The sequence below is a fragment of the Chaetodon auriga genome, chromosome 5 (assembly GCF_051107435.1).
Source record: "Chaetodon auriga isolate fChaAug3 chromosome 5, fChaAug3.hap1, whole genome shotgun sequence".
Lineage (NCBI taxonomy): Eukaryota > Metazoa > Chordata > Actinopteri > Chaetodontiformes > Chaetodontidae > Chaetodon > Chaetodon auriga.
The window spans coordinates 29,180,001-29,192,500 of NC_135078.1; the positions used below are offsets into that span (position 1 = coordinate 29,180,001).

Sequence of the window (12,500 nt, forward strand, 5' to 3'; positions counted from 1 at the left end):
TTCACATTCCTCCTCCTTTATGTCAGTAAGAGGAGAGGAGGAGGTCAAGAGGAGTCGAGGAGGAGGAGGAGGAGGAGGAGAGGAAAGCGGCAAAGCAATGAAAGAGAAAGTGAAACAAAGGGCTGAAGTCAGAGGAAACGGTCACTTGAGCGATGAAGGCAGACTGAACGGCCCGTGATGACTGACTGCTCTGCTCCTCCTTCAGTCAGGGCTCATGACTCCAGGTGGGGCAGGTGGAGGAGCGCTGACTGCTCCGCCTGCACCTCCATGGGTCTCCACTCTCTACCCAGCATGCCTTGCTTCACCGTCAATATCATTTATGTGGATCAGTGGGAGCGTGGATTGTCAGCTTTGACGGATCAATACGGCAGCAGGGAGGGTTCAGGTGTGAGAGCGGCGCCATGATGGAACGCACGAGGAGCGGCTGAAGACACGCCGATCATTAAAACCCCCATCATTACATACTAATCACAGCGTATCAGAGAGAACTGCAGCATCAGATACACGTGGACTTTCTACTGCACGACGCTGTGTGCGTTCAGCCGGTCGGTGTGTTTGTGGGTCGAGCGGTGGACTGAGGGACTACTTTCTGTGGCGTGCTACGGCCGTCGGCGGAGGTGTGACTGGTCTGAAGCACGCTGACTGTCCAGTGTCATGATGGAGCTCCGTCAGGGTTGGAGGAGGACAGCAGCTCCTTCACACACACGCTGAGCCAGAACATTACAGCGTGTTTGACACAGGTGATGGTCAGGTGATCACGCACCTGTTTGACTTCACTTCACGCTTCACTCAGACGTCGGTGTTCAGTAGCTTATTGTCTTTCATGCCACGAGTGAGCAGGGAGAGCCTGGACTCAGACGCAGAGTCGTAACAAAGGAGTTTATCGAAGAACACAAAATCACCTTAACAGGGAAAAAGTCCGACAAAGAAAAGAAAAGTCGGAAACACCACAAGGGCGAAAAGCTCACTCAGGAGATGAAGGTGTCGAGGAGCAAACTCACGAGAGGCTGTACGGCAGAACCACGATCACTGGAGGCACGAGAGGGGGGGGGGGGGGGGGGGGGGGGGGGGGGGAGAGAGAGAGAGAGAGAGAGCGGGGCGCAGAACTCGTCTGGCACAGGAGTCAAACTGGAGCTGGCTTAAGTAGCCGGTTGATTGGCCGATGAGGCGCAGGTGTGTCTAATGAACTCGCACCTGGGGAGACCAGACCCGTCCCTCTCTCTCGAGCTCCGACTGCTGACAGAAACACCGTCAGCCCTGGGAGAATCATGACATTTCATCATGTAAAGTTAAAGGACATTCAGCACTTGATGAAAACACTGACTCACACACACACACACACACACACACACACCCTGTCAGGGCTCAGTCCTGACCTGGATGTGGTGTTTGGAGGATTCTGGCTCTTCTGGGACTCTGAGTTGTTTGCTCGCTGCTCTCCTCAGCTCCTGAGGCCTGTTGGCGGCGGGCTGGTGCTTCAGGCGCACGTCGCTCCTTCGGTTGAACCGCCCGGCTGCTCCTGTGGGCGGGTTCAGCTCGGGGTTGTGACGGGTGCTGGTCTGTGACCTCGTTCACTGTTTCATTGTCTCCAGGTCATTTCTCAGTCAGAAGGTTTCTGTTTCTTTACTGTGAAATAAAACATGGAAACAGAAGAATCACAGTAAGAAAACGCTTCTTTTTTCAGTCCAGTGGACTTAAAGTTCGGACGTTTTAGTCTGCCTGTAGTCGAGTTACTCAGTTTGAGTGGATGCAAACGGTGATGCTTCAGTCTCTGAGGTCATCACATCAGATCCAGCCAGCGGCAGTGAGCGAGCTGCAGGCTGTGCTCTGACCTTTGGTCTTTTGGCGAGAAGCTTTATTAAATTAACCGTCAGTGTTTACACACAGTCGACGCGCTGCAGCTTCCTCTGACTGCAGGCGCGGCGTGACGCCCTGAGGAGCGGCGTCCTGAGGAGCGGCGCCCTGAGGAGCGGCAGTCAGCGCGCTGCAGGCGAGCTGCTCTTCCTCTGCTTTCGTCCAAACTTTAACTTCATCCGTTCTAGAGAAAGATGGAGGTCGAGGTCGTTGGCAGTAAATAAGATGTTGACAGCGACGGCAGTCGAGACGTCAACGCTGGCTGATACCACTGATGCACAAACACAAAGGATGCTGGGTGTGAAGACTCACTGAAGCTTTTAACGGCTCACCTTAAGATTCTGCAGACACACACACACACACACACACACACACACACACACACACACACACACACACACACACACAGCTCGGTGTAATTACCCTGCCGTCCCTGAACCTGCAGACCTGAACGCAGTCTGTGTCTTTAACGTCGGATCTGTTTGTACTTTAAAGAGCTGCAGCTTTAAATGTTTGCAGAGAACAACAGGATGATTATGAAGCAGTGAGTGTTTGTGCTTCATGTGTTCACATCTCCTCTTCATCGCTTCAGCTCGCCGTGCGGCTGAGCCTCCAGCAGGCTGACGGCGGCCGCTGAGGCTCATTAACGAGCAGACAAACACTCTGAATCTTCAGGTTTCTGTCACACTGAGCTGAAACCGTCCACGTTTCTTCTTCCCTGTTTTCTCACGTTTTGCAGACGGTTACTCAAACGGACAGAACGGCTCGTGAACACAGGTTCCCGTCAGCCGTGACGTTTGGTGATTGGATGGAAAATGAGTTTAGTCCTTTGTCAGGTTTTAAGTCTCTGCTCAGAAACACGTTCCTGTTTAATACTGAAGATTTGATCCTCATATGATCCGTTTGGAGAAATGACTAATCAATAAATTGGGCCTTGAGGGAAAACATCCGGATAATTAATATTTCCGGTAATAATTTGATGTGTGTCTGTGTGAGGAAGCTTTGAGAGCTCACGGAGACGCTTCAGCAACCCTCCTGATGTTAACCTTCGTCTGGGCGTCACATTTCAACATTCAGCGTTTTCAACACACATTTATTAAGCTGCAGAAACAGCGACAACAATTATGAATATTAATAATAATATTATGACCTCCAATCAGAACAGTCTGGACTGGCAGACATCAGTGAACCAACAGTAAACATGTTGTCTGTGAGCTGCCTTCAGGTCAGTTGATCAGATCAGATGATCACATTCTGTTTATTGATGTTTTGAACAGTCACAGCTGTTCTGGGATCAGATTTAATTCTTATATGTGTCTAATAGTTTTAGGATTGAATTGTGTTTGTGATGAGGTCTGATTGTTTAAGCCCACACTGACAGTAACAGTCATATTAATAACACTGCTGAGGTATTTCTGTAGTATTTACAGAGTATTTGGCTCCTCCACATGCAGTACTGAACCTGATACAAATACACATCAGAACAAAATCTAAATGTAGTTCAATGGAAACATCACATCCGTGTGTTAGTCCCACAGCAGTATTTCAGAGTCGTTCTTTGTCTTTGGCGGCAGCTTGAAGTTTCCTTGTCTCTGTTTGGATTTTCATGAACAGATTTCACCGACGTTCAGCTGGTTTGTTGTTTCTGGGGCTTTGGCCTGTTTTCTGGGTGAAACGCCGCACAACAGAAAACAGTGATAGGTCGAACCTTGAGCTCCATCTAGAGGCCGACGTGCAGCACTGCAGCCTGTTTTTAGTCCTGTAGGCACGTCCTCTGTGTCCTCTGTCTGTCTCATCTGTTCGTGTTCTTATTGTCTTCATTTCTTCTCTCAGACTTCTGTTTCTCTGCAGTAAAATAATACGTGGAAACAGAATTATGACAGTAAGAAAACACTCGTTGAACTTTGGGCTTAATGGATGATGATGCTTCTCTTCCTCTTGAAGGGAGGGAGAGGAGGAGGAGGAGGAGGAGGAGAGGGAAGAGGAGGAGGAGGAGGAGGAGGAGAGGGAGGAGGAGAGGGCGAGCAAGCAGCAAGACCTTCACTCTCTCACACACACACACACACACTCACACACGGTGACCGGTGTTTTGTCCAGGTCCTCTAATAACCTGCAGATTGCAGCCAAGGGCAACACCTGAACACCACACACACACACACACACACCACAATTATGAGTTATTGATTTCGCCAGAAAGGAGCAGCTGTAACTGTGTATGAGTGTGTGTGTGTGAGCGTGTGTGTGTCACTCTGTGTGTGTGTGTGTGTTCGGTGTCCAGCTGCTGCAGCAGTGTGATTCTGAGGCCGGAGGCTAACGCTAACGCTAACAGGAGCTCTGTGCTTTTAGTTGGGCTGAAGCGTGTGGACCATCAGCTGTTTATCTGTGGATCTGTGATGGTTCTGTCCCCTTTGTTATGGTGCGAGACAGACGGCACAGTCAGACAGGTCTTGCTCTCACTCTGGCCTCTTCTTTATTCTGGTATAAAAGTGAGTAACACACACACAGCGGTCATCAGTGGTGTGGTACGCAGCTACAAGCAGATCTGTGCAACACAGAATAAAGAAATCATGAACAACATCACAGCAGACGTTATGGTGGGAAGCCAGCCAGCTAGCTAGCTAGCTAGCATTAGCTTAACTCGCGACCAAAACGCTACTTATGAATAAAAGCGCTATTTCTGCACACTGATGTCTGTAACTTTCTAATTACAGATTAGTAACGTTTACAGTCATAATGCATGTGACATGGTCACATGGTCACTAAACTGAAGGGACTCTTCCTGGTTTCACTCTGTTTACATGTGACGGAACACGTGAAGAAAGAAAGACAGACTACAACCACAGACCAGCTGAGCTGGAGCTGCAACATGAAGCGTAGAGCTAACGTTACCTCAGCTACGTTAGCTAAGCTAACGTTAGCTCAGGCTATGAGCGGAGAAACAGTTTCCACATCACAGCTGCTGCTCTGGTTCTTTAAACGAGGCTGAACGTTCAGTTTCTCTGACGGTCCTCAAACACTCCAACACTGCTCCAGCTGTGGGCCACAACACATGCTGCTAGCCACGTTAGCCACGGAACATGCTAACGGCAAATTGAAAACTTCCAGGTTCTAAGTCTGAAGTCTATCGTATCGTCTATTGTCGTATCGTATCGAAGTCGTATCTTTAGAAAATCTACAGAGTTCATCTTCGGGTTAATGGATCAGTGTCAGGACGATGAAGAGCAGACGAGGTAAACGAGGCGTTTAGTTGACTTAGTTAAACTGAAAGTGTTTATTATGGAGGCCATTAAGCTAACATGACTTAGACTTTAGACTGCTTCTTTACTGAATTATTATTATTATCAACATGATTGTTGTGGTGCAGTGAACCTGTGGGTGTGCTGAGCTGGTTTGTTGAAACATGGTGACAGTATCACTGAGAGGACCAGGCCTTTATTAGATACAGGCCCTTCATTAGATACAGGCCTTTATTAGATACAGGGCCTTTATTAGATACAGGCCCTTTATTAGATACAGGCCTTTATTAGATACAGGGCCTTTATTAGATACAGGCCTTTATTAGATACAGGCCTTTATTTAGGGAGCATGAAGAATTCATCAGTTATCAAAATACTTGTTGATTAATGTTCTGTCGATGCCTTCAGTCCATACTGTCAGCATCAGGTGGATGTAGGTGTCAGGTGTGTGTAGCTGTCAGGTGGATGTAGGCATCAGGTAGATGTAGGCGTCAGGTGGATGTAGCTGTCAGGTGGATGTAGGTGCCGTGGATGTAGCTGTCAGGTGGATGTAGGCATCAGGTAGATGTAGGCGTCAGGTGGATGTAGCTGTCAGGTGGATGTAGGCGTCGGTGGATGTAGCTGTCAGGTGGGTGTAGCTGTCAGGTGGATGTAGCTGTCAGGTGGGTGTAGGCGTCGGTGGATGTAGCTGTCAGGTGGGTGTAGCTGTCAGGTGGATGTAGGCGTCAGGTGGGTGTAGGCGTCGGTGGGTGTAGCTGTCAGGTGGGTGTAGCTGTCAGGTGGGTGTAGCTATCAGGTGGATGCAGCTGTCAGGTGGGTGTAGCTGTCAGGTGGATGTAGGCGTCAGGTGGGTGTAGGCGTCAGGTGGATGCAGCTGTCAGGTGGATGCAGCTGTCAGGTGGGTGTAGCTGTCAGGTGGATGTAGGCGTCAGGTGGGTGTAGGCGTCAGGTGGGTGTAGCTGTCAGGTGGGTGTAGCTGTCAGGTGGATGCAGCTGTCAGGTGGATGCAGCTGTCAGGTGGGTGTAGCGGTCAGGTGGGTGTAGCTGTCAGGTGGGGGCAGTGTGTATGTACATACACTAAGAGAAGTGCAGTCAGTCCAATATCAAGTTGGATAAACAGCAGCACACCTGCTTCACAATGCTGGACTGATTTATTAAACATCTTCTACAAAAACACGATAGAAAATTATTTCACTTTGTTTAACTTTACAGATCGTCAGGAGGGAAGGACACAACCGACAAAACAAACCACACCGACAGACGAACAGAGGAGAAACCATCAGGCGTCATGTTTAAAGGTGTCTGTGGAGCAGCTGCTGCAGGGCGACACCTGCTGGACGCTCCCAGTCATCACAGCAGCTCCCTCAGAGGGTGGAGGCTGACGCAGCTGATGGAGCGGCTGATTAAAAACAGAACAACACAGAAAGGAACGACAGCGCCGTGTGTGTGTGTGTGCGTGTGTGTGTGTGCGTGTGCACGTGTGTGTGTGCATTTGTGCGTGTGTCTGTGTGTGTGTGTGCATTTGTGCGTGTGCGCGTGTGTGTGCGTGTGTGTGTGTGTGTGTGCATTTGTGTTTGTGTGTGTGCATTTGAGCGTGTGCGCGTGCGTGTGCGTACATGTGTGCATGCGTGTGTGTGCCTGCGTGTGTGTGTGCATGTGTGCGTGCGTGTGTGTGTACATGTGTGCATGCGTGTGTGTGTCTGCGTGTGTGTGTGCATGTGTGCGTGCGTGTGTGTGTGCGTGTGTACATGTGTGCATGCGTGTGTGTGTCTGCGTGTGTGTGTGCGTGTGTGCGTGTGTTCACGGCAGATGATTCAAAACATGAAGGCAGCAGCATTCATACGACACACACGTCATGTGACGTGGAGAGAATCTGATTGGTCGCTCTGGTAACTGACAGGGAGGGAGACGAGTGCAGAAATGGAATGAGCGAGGAGGAGCGAGGGTCAGACATGAAGACGTCCTGCAGACTTCAGACCAGCCGTCTTTAACGTGATCTTCATCCCGTTCGCTCAGAGCGACTGCAGGAGGCGAGACGCAGGCTCGTCCTCACACGGCGAGTCTTTCAAAGACACTTTATCTACTGATCATTTAATGAGTTTAAGGAATCCTTCCTCCTCCTCTTCCTCCAGGCAGGTCGAATGGATCTGAAGCATTGACCCAGGACGTTTCGACGTCCACGTGATGTCTCAGGGTGGAGGAGAAATGGAGTCCAGTTCCACAGTGACGGAGGTGTAGAGCTCAGGACCCGGTCCGGACCGAGCTTCACGTGACGGGACGTGTGTTCGCCCAGGAATTATCCAGCACCCTGACCCCACCCGAACACGTCCTCACAGCTGATTTACAGTCATTCTGTTTAAGTATTTTAATGTGCTTCTGATTGGTGATCTGCAGGCTACAGTAGGTCTTCTCTGATTGGCTGTTTGGCATGTTGGTTTTTATGAAACAGAATAATTTTTCAAAATAAAAGGCTGAGAATGATTCTCTGCTCTCCTGAAAACAAACTGAACATCTTTTCTTCCTCCTCTCTTTATCATCAGTTGCTCTTCGTCAGCTTCTCCCGTCCTCTTCCTCACCACTCCTTCTTCTTCTCGTCCATGGAGACCCCCCCGGGCCCCAGGGCCACCACCAGCAGCAGGCCTCCGATCACCGACGTGGTCTGGAAAAAGTCGTACTTGAGGAAGTCGTGTATGGGTTTGTTCGACGGGATGTTCCAGAAGGCGTTGAAGGTGAAGTTGATGCAGAGCAGCCAGGCCACCAGAGTCAGAGCCGCCAGCTTGGTCTTAAAGCCCACCGCCACCAGCACGATGAGCGCCGAGCCCACCAGGTTCTGCAGGATCTGGAAGCAAGACCAGCACGTCACCAAGAGGGTCCACAGAGAACTGACAGAGCACAGGTGAGGATCTGAGGTGAGCTCGTCGTCAAAGAAAAAACAGACATGTGAAAGAAGAGCTTCCTCTTGGTGCGTTCAAGGATGCTCCGAATTTTCCAGTTCTGCTTCTCGGCCAACTGTCAGATATCAGGGAGTCCTTGAATGCATCAACAGGCAGAGCTCAGTCTTTAAACACTGTGACCTCACTGTCTTCCAGCTGCTCCACTGCAGCTCTGCTGGAGACGCTGTCCAACACCCTGTCCATCTCTGTCTAACACTGTCCAACACCCTGTCCAACACTCTGTCCATCCCTGTCTAACACTGTCCAACACCCTGTCCAACACTCTGTCCATCTCTGTCTAACACTGTCCAACACCCTGTCCATCTCTGTCTAACACTGTCCAACACCCTGTCCAACACTCTGTCCATCCCTGTCTAACACTGTCCAACACCCTGTCCAACACTCTGTCCATCTCTGTCTAACACTGTCCAACACCCTGTCCATCTCTGTCTAACACTGTCCAACACTCTGTCCATCTCTGTCTAACACTGTCCAACACCCTGTCCAACACCCTGTCCATCTCTGTCTAACACTGTCCAACACCCTGTCCAACACCCTGTCCATCTCTGTCTAACACTGTCCAACACCCTGTCCAACACTCTGTCCATCTCTGTCTAACACTGTCCAACACCCTGTCCAACACTCTGTCCATCTCTGTCTAACACTGTCCAACACCCTGTCCAACACCCTGTCCATCTCTGTCTAACACTGTCCAACACCCTGTCCATCTCTGTCTAACACTGTCCAACACCCTGTCCAACACCCTGTCCATCTCTGTCTAACACTGTCCAACACCCTGTCCAACACTCTGTCCATCTCTGTCTAACACTGTCCAACACCCTGTCCAACACCCTGTCCATCTCTGTCTAACACTGTCCAACACCCTGTCCAACACTCTGTCCATCCCTGTCTAACACTGTCCAACACCCTGTCCAACACTCTGTCCATCTCTGTCTAACACTGTCCAACACCCTGTCCATCTCTGTCTAACACTGTCCAACACTCTGTCCATCTCTGTCTAACACTGTCCAACACCCTGTCCAACACTCTGTCCATCTCTGTCTAACACTGTCCAACACCCTGTCCATCTCTGTCTAACACTGTCCAACACTCTGTCCATCTCTGTCTAACACTGTCCAACACTCTGTCCATCTCTGTCTAACACTGTCCAACACCCTGTCCAACACCCTGTCCATCTCTGTCTAACACTGTCCAACACCCTGTCCAACACCCTGTCCATCTCTGTCTAACACTGTCCAACACCCTGTCCAACACTCTGTCCATCTCTGTCTAACACTGTCCAACACCCTGTCCAACACTCTGTCCATCTCTGTCTAACACTGTCCAACACCCTGTCCAACACCCTGTCCATCTCTGTCTAACACTGTCCAACACTCTGTCCATCTCTGTCTAACACTGTCCAACACCCTGTCCAACACCCTGTCCATCTCTGTCTAACACTGTCCAACACCCTGTCCAACACCCTGTCCATCTCTGTCTAACACTGTCCAACACCCTGTCCAACACTCTGTCCATCTCTGTCTAACACTGTCCAACACCCTGTCCAACACCCTGTCCATCTCTGTCTAACACTGTCCAACACCCTGTCCAACACTCTGTCCATCTCTGTCTAACACTGTCCAACACCCTGTCCAACACCCTGTCCATCTCTGTCTAACACTGTCCAACACTGTGGCTCCGCTGCCTGTCCAACTCTGTCCAACAATCTGTCCCCCAGTCAACACTGTGTCCTCACTCAGAGAGATGTTCTTACTTCCACATCCAAAACCTGATTTCTTGCTGGACAGACTAATGTCCACGGAGCCCCTGATGTCCTGAACATGATAATGTTTGATCTGCTGTGATGACTCTGGTCACATTATGTGGTCATATCAACCAGAGGAGGTCGTTAACGACAACGTGCTAACATGCTAGCGTGCTAACATGTTAGACGGTCCTAAATACCTAAATGAAGCCAACGGGCCAACGTCACGTCCTGAACATCAGGATGTTACCGTTAATAATCAAGTGTTAAAAAGGTCACAGTGCCGTTCCACCAACATGTGAGCGTTGAGACGTGAACGAGTCTGAACATTAACTGTGTGTGTGTGTGTGTGTGTGTGTGTCACTCACACTGAACAGGCTGAGGTCAAAGTGCAGCAGCGTCATGAACATGAGGACGAGGAGGACTCGACCTCCGAGCTGCAGGAGGTGCTTCGGAGAACTCTGATGACCGAGAGAAGGAACTCCTGCAAACACACTGCGAGCCTCCCCGCGACACTCCGCCAGGAGGAGGAGCAGGCCTCCCCCCAGTGCCAGGTTCCTACAGGGAGGAGGAGACGGTCCACTGTGAACACTGTCCGTCGTCTGTCTTATTGTTTGTCTCACACCCTCGTTAACGTGTGTTTGATTGATCAGCGGCGGCAAAGATGAGAGTGAAAACCTGAAGGGACATCAGGTCGTTTCTCACTGTAACATGTGACGACCCATCAGCTACAGGAGCTAATGCTAGCATTCAGCTACTTCCTGGCTAACGTGACCGATACGAGAGGAAAGAGTGAGCTAAGAGGCTGTTTGCAGTCACGTGACGTTAAATTCAGGTGGAGGGCAGGAAATGAAAACTGTAAAGGACGAGATGAAGGAAAGTTCTCACTGAGCTGGTTTAGATGAAACGACGAGAGAAAGGTACAAACAGAGTCAGAACACATGTTGGATGTGACTCTTACATTATGAAGACGAGTCATTTTTCACCTGAACTGAAAGATTTGCTGCTGTTGACTCAGCAGATAGAACAACCAGCTGCTCATCAGAAAACGGCTTCCTGTTAGCGGTTTGATCCGCGACCTCGGTACCAAAGTGCTCCGGATGACTGTGGTTTGCTTTTTCAGGCCGCGTAGCTTTTATCATCCTGTGGATTGACGAGCAGCAAACGTTCAGCGCCGCGCTGCTGAATGTTGACCTTTACGTTACGGTTGTTTGCTACGTTAGCCGCTCGCTAAGGTCCAATGAAACGCCTCTAAAGACGTCTGGAAACGGGACAGCGTACGTTCTTTACGTGCACTTGTTTTCTGTGTTAACGCTGATTGAACAAGTGTTCGTCGTGTTTCTTGTAGCCGTTACTTTAAATCTGTCACCACAGAATTAAAACGTGAGCTAATCTTACATCATTTCCACCATCAGCCGACTCGCCTCCTCCTGACACTTCAGACTTTTTTTCCGACGCTTTTCGTCGATTTCTTTCGTTTTTCACTCTTATGAACAACAGTTTTTGGTACTGATGGAAGCTCCTCGTGCTTTCTTGGTTTGATGGATCGAAGCAAACGTCGGCACTTTGAGAGCGTGTTAGAGCTTCCTGTGCAGGGAACCACTTCCTGCCCTCCATCTGCAGCGACGTGACGTCATCTGTGAACGAGCCGTTTGTCGACACGTTCGTCAAAGCCTGGAAACAAAAGCACTTTGAGGGTAACGTGACGTCGGCGCCTCGCTGCCTCCTCAGTAACCAACCAGCAGCTGATGGTTTCTCTCGTGCTGTTCTGACGTCAGCTCGTTTTTCATCTCATCGTCTTTGCGGCTGCTGATCAATCAGGAAGCTGTGAAATGATTATTGATCGGTCAGATGAACTTTGTTAATCCGACCTGAAGCCTGGAACACAGCGCTCTGACATCACGCTGCTGAGAAGAGCATCAGAGCGCCGCGTCACAGGAAAACGGCCGCCGTGTGAACACGGTCCACCGAGCTCCGGATTCTACGAGCCGTGATACATTCTGACTGCGGCTGCGCCTGACGGCAGGTCAAAGGTTTCGCACTCACCTCATGAGGAACTTGGGGTCCCACAGGATGCTGTAGGCCACCGTCTGCAGAGAGCAAACAGGAACCACACACAGGAAGTGATGGAATACATGCTCCAATGACATCACAGCGTCACAAAATGAAAGCGTTCACATCCAGTGTGTTTGAGACCGTCTGCACTAATCAATAACTATCGGCGATCACACTCATCATGTGTGGCAGGTGTGTGTACAGAAAACTGTGTATTAAAGTGCTTGTTGTCTTGATGTGAAGAGTTTGAGGAAGAACAGGAAACTTCATCATCATCATCATCATCAAGAGGAGCAGAGCTCGTTTAAGACAGAAGCAGACTCATGATGTCAGACGACGACACGTTCACAACATGACAGATGGTCTCCATGGTTACGACATGGTGTGTGTGTGTGGGTGTGTGTGTGTGTGTGTGTGTGTACCTGCATGGCGATGATCCCGAACAGACAGCAGCAGGCGTACTGAACAAAGTTTCTACTGAGGATCAACACACAGCCGCCTGCAGAGAGACAGACAGACAGGCAGAGAGACAGACAGGCAGAGAGACAGACAGACAGACAGACAGAGAGACAGACAGACAGACAGGCAGACAGACAGACAGACAGACAGAGAGACAGGCAGGCAGACAGACAGGCAGGCAGGCAGACAGACAGAGAG

General features: G+C 50.0%; 1 protein-coding gene across 2 annotated transcripts in view; it reads right to left on the minus strand.

Annotated features, from left to right (window-relative positions):
• Positions 1-7,483: 7,483 nt before the first annotated feature.
• Positions 7,484-12,500, minus strand: part of LOC143321013 (surfeit locus protein 4-like) — a 7,565-nt gene continuing 2,548 nt past the window's right edge. Inside the window, exons 1-4 of one of the 2 annotated variants that reach the window (XM_076731109.1) lie at positions 12,266-12,500; positions 11,835-11,878; positions 10,157-10,346; positions 7,484-7,929 (exon numbers count right to left, since the gene is read on the minus strand). The exon at positions 12,266-12,500 is cut by the window's right edge and continues 180 nt beyond it. In XM_076731109.1, the coding sequence (XP_076587224.1) occupies positions 7,663-7,929; positions 10,157-10,346; positions 11,835-11,878; positions 12,266-12,500 (736 nt within the window). In that variant the 3' untranslated portion in view covers positions 7,484-7,662. The remainder of the gene's footprint in view (positions 7,930-10,156; positions 10,347-11,834; positions 11,879-12,265) is intronic. The other variant, XM_076731110.1, reaches the window with a different exon arrangement.